At 57.1% G+C, this 4147-nt stretch overlaps 1 protein-coding gene across 1 annotated transcript in view; it reads right to left on the minus strand.

Annotated features, from left to right (window-relative positions):
- The window catches only part of ITIH4 (inter-alpha-trypsin inhibitor heavy chain 4), a 23305-nt gene extending 21476 nt beyond the window's left edge, over positions 1–1829 (minus strand). Inside the window, exons 1-2 of the mRNA XM_004368751.3 lie at positions 1724–1829; positions 230–390 (exon numbers count right to left, since the gene is read on the minus strand). Coding sequence (XP_004368808.1) covers positions 230–390; positions 1724–1813 — 251 coding nt within the window. The 5' untranslated portion in view covers positions 1814–1829. The remainder of the gene's footprint in view (positions 1–229; positions 391–1723) is intronic.
- Positions 1830–4147: the final 2318 nt, after the last annotated feature.

Raw genomic sequence — 4147 nt, forward strand, 5'->3', positions numbered from 1 at the left:
GGGTGGGTGGATGGGTAGGAGGGAAGGAAAGATGGAAACACCTTGGGACTATATTAACTCCCTTGGTAGAGCCTCCAGTCCCCTGTGTTACCCACAGGTAGAGGAGAGACTCCCAAAGGCATCCTGACACACCTCCCATCAGGAAGAGGGTCTGGTGGGGCCTGGGTAGGAGATGGTGTCATGGCGCTGGGTTGGTGGGGGGCAAGGAAGAGGGCAGGAAGGCACCTACATGGAGAAGTTGGTGATGAAGGCTTTCTTGGGCAGCTCCACCTGGAAGGTGGCCTCCTTCACAGTATTGGCCCGGTTGACCACCCGGCTGGTGACAACCGTGTGGGCAAATCGGGATGAGACCTTGGAGTCCACGGTGAGGCTGTAGATGTCGATGTCATTCTGGACCAGCAAAGGAGGAGGCATTAAGTTGTTTGAACACCACCAGCTTGGGGCAACCAGACAAGCCCTGGCCCCCAACCCTGACTAAGCCTCTGACCAGTCCTCAGGATAAACCCAGTTGGGTACTTCCTAAGTGATCATTCATCTCAAATAAGAGGCAGCTCCACACTTCATTCCTTGCCCTAGGGCACCATGGGACAGGGGCCGCATCTGTCTTATTCTGTGGGTGTCAAAGTGCCCTGGAGAACAAGAAGCACACTGGGTGTGGTGGAGCTTGGGCCTCCCATTGTTTGGGCACAGGCGAGCCACAGAGGGCCCCAGTGGGGTCAGGAAGCCTCCTACACAGTGACAGGACAGTGGACAAATCTTTGATCCCTGGGAACGTTGGCCTCCATAGACTGGGGAGGCCAGCACCAGCCAGTCTCCTACCAGGGGGCCACGGGAGCTGGGAGAATTTGGGGGTAGACGAGGGTCCAGTCCCTAAGATGATAACAGGGCTCTTTCTCTTTGCCCCTCTCTTCCCTGCAGCCAGGGGTTCGGGGACTTGGAACCCTGTGATCCCTCCCCAGCTCCCCCTCCCCAGGTCCGCAGGGCACTCCGGTAGGCATATGCTGTCTGCATGCAGGTGCACAACTTCCCTGTGGTCTGGATCCCCAGGAAGGACACACACACACACACACACACACACACACACACACACACGCAGACCTGTACACACATATGCCTCCCCACGTGTACATACCAGCTCAGTTCAAATACACATGGCTGCTTACACGCATGACCCAGGGTGTAGGACTAGCCATGTGACTTGTTCACATATGTGCCGACATCTGAGTGTGCTGGGCACTGTTCTAAGCACTTTATAGGTATTGTAGGTATGATCTTCACAACAACCCTCTGAATAAGTTCTATTCTTGCCCAGATGGGGAGAACTGGGACATAAAAACGTAACTGACTCTCCCAAGGTCACTCAACTGTGGGGAGGCAGGGCTGGGAAAGGGGCCCAGGCAGTGGGCTCATGAGCCACATTCCCACCACCTGCCCCACTGCCAGCCTCCAGGGCCAGCTTCCTAAGCCTCAGCTCCTTGTCTGTAAATGGAAATCACAGGATCACCGCTTTTAGGAAAAGGGAGGACACACACAAAGCCACGGGGTAGCGCCTGGCATGTGGTCAGCAGCACTTTGCAGGCACACAGATCAGCACTCACTTGTACTTACAGGCTTGCATACACAGAGGCTCTTCCCCACTTCTCAGACCCGCTCGCTTGCTCACCAGCTCACACCACTCACGCTTAGGCACACACAGATGGGTGTCCACCACGATGTCTGCTACCTTTTGGGTAGTGGTGGCCTGGAGGGCAGCCAGCAGCGCAAGCAGGACGAGCATGGTGCTGCAGGTGCGGGCAGGGGCTGGGGTCTTCATTTTGGCCCCAGTGCCAGCCAGGCTGTTTCTGAGCTTGAGAGGAAGTGGGGAATGAATTAGTAACTTGCTCACTGCCCCGCCCCTGCGGGGGCAGGTTCTGGGAAATTGGGATCCGCAAGCCAAAAACACAGTGGCCACAGATAAGCAGGCAAACTATGAATGCCCCATGGACCTTGGCGGGGGGGAGGGACACGTCCCAAGGAAAGGCAGGCTCACGTTGGAGTTGAGTATTGGCACCATTCTGAAAGGCCCAGAACCTTCCCAGGTGCCCACGACCCCTCACACCAGTGAACAAAAGCCACAGTCTGCTATGAGTCTAGTATAGGACAAAACAGAAGGGGTGGCTAGGAAGACTCAGGCTAGAGGGCAGGCTTCCTGGAGGAAGGCGCCTTGGAAGCTAGCTCAGTGTGGCTGGGCAGTGGTGGGTCCTGAAGGCACCGAGAAGCCCTTGGAGGTGTCTGGGTGGAGAAAGATCTGCTGGTGCAGGATGGATCTGCCTTCTTTCTAGGGCAAGAGGTGCTGGGCCCAGGAGCCCCCTTTCTCTTTCCTGGGGTCCCAGGCTGCTGTTTGGGCCCCATTAGGCTAGCCAGTGCTCTCAGTTCAGCTCCAGCAAGGACCCCAAAACAAAGACCTGCAATTAGGCAGTGCAAACCAAGAGTCCTAAAAATGTCCTCAGCTGCAGCCCCAGGGTCTTGCTTCTGAGGATTTACTGAGAGGAAGGCCTCCAACAAGGAAACTGAACAAAGGAAGCTCCTGCAGAGGGATCAGGGTGGCAGTGTGTACACTCAGATGCCCACGTGGGGGCCAGTAGTGCCCAGGGAACCCCGGAACCACGGCTCTGAGTACGTCAGGGCCCAAGGCAGTGCTGCTGTCCCAAGTAGGTGTGAGGGTGCGACAGCCAGACCAAAGGGAGTGCTGCCCAGGCGCCACGGGTAGGATTACGGGTGACTTTTTCTATGTTCCTTTAATAAAGTTAAATGTCACTTTTATAAGAAACAGCAATAAAATGAGTCAATAGCAGGAGGTTTGGCTGCAGCTGGTGCTAGTGTTCCTCAGTGGCCCTGGGAAAGCCTGCGTCCGTGGCCACTGGTGGGGTAGAGGTGCTTCACAAAGACGCGGCAAGGTGCCAAGTCCTGGTCAGGGAAGGAGGACAGCTCGGTGGCATTAGCCCCCCGAGGGGGCCAGCGAACACTGAAGCAGGGCCCCGGGGCAGTGAAAGCATCTTCTCCATCAGTCCTGCCTTTGTCTCAGCAAGCAGCATCTAGCCCTGGGGAAGGGCATTGTGGACTTTGGGGGGATTTCTATGGCTGAAAGTAAAATGTTCCCCTTTCTTAGCATGAGTCTGGCCAGAAGCTTCACTTCTGTGCACATCTGACACTGCTCACCTGTTTGGCTCTGGACATGATTGGGGTGACATGGGGTGGGGAGAAGAGACACCTCCTTTAGTGACCTGGGGGAAGGGCCGCCCCAAGGGGCCCAGTGAGCAGGCCAGGCCTGCCTCCACAGGAGCTCTGCTCCCTTGGGGCAAGCAGCATGGGCCCAGCCTGGAGCCAGAGCTGTATAAGGAGACCAGGCTGGCCGGGACTGTGGGAAACGCTCTGAGCAGTCAGCCTCCCCAATCCAACCCTGTCTCCCAGCGGGCAGGAGGGGCGTCCCTGCAGGATCAGCCCTGAGCCAGGTCCTGCAAGCCCAGCCCTGAAAGCAGCTCTGTCAGCCTGCCCATGGTCTTGCTGTCTGTCATAGCTTCTGTGGACGGCAGGAGGGGTGAGGTGACACCCAGGCCCCACCTGCTTCACTCTGAGCAATGTCACTGTATAGTTCTGTGTACACAGGGGGACACTGAGGCCTAAAGGGGGGAAGAGTCACACATGAGGCAAGACCCTGGTGTGGTCATGCACCAGGCGGCTTTGTGGGAGTGGAAAGGGGGAGCCTTTTGGGAGGGGAGAAAGGGAACTGCCTGCTACTGGCCAGACAGGGGCCTTGACCTGCTCTGTATTTTAGGAGGTCACAAGAGTGAACAAGGGCCGGGACGCGGGGGACCTCTCACAGATCCCTGGGGTCCCTGGAAGCATCTCGATGGCTTCTGTGGATGGCAGGGGACAGCGTGAGACTCGGGCCCCACCTGCTTCACTCTGAGCAGTGCCACTGTGCCTGTTTTATGGAAGAGGCTCCAGCTCAACTCCTCTGTGAGAAGGCGAAATGAGGCTCAGAAGGGAGAAGAAACTGGTCTGAAGTCACACAGGTCGGTGCCAGGTCTCACATCCAGGGATTTTTTCAGCATGTGGCCAGAACAGCACTGGCGTTATCCTCGGGACCCTCCCCAAGCCTGGGAGG

This window comes from Trichechus manatus, unplaced genomic scaffold, assembly GCF_000243295.1.
Source record: "Trichechus manatus latirostris isolate Lorelei unplaced genomic scaffold, TriManLat1.0 scaffold00001, whole genome shotgun sequence".
Classification (NCBI taxonomy): domain Eukaryota; kingdom Metazoa; phylum Chordata; class Mammalia; order Sirenia; family Trichechidae; genus Trichechus; species Trichechus manatus.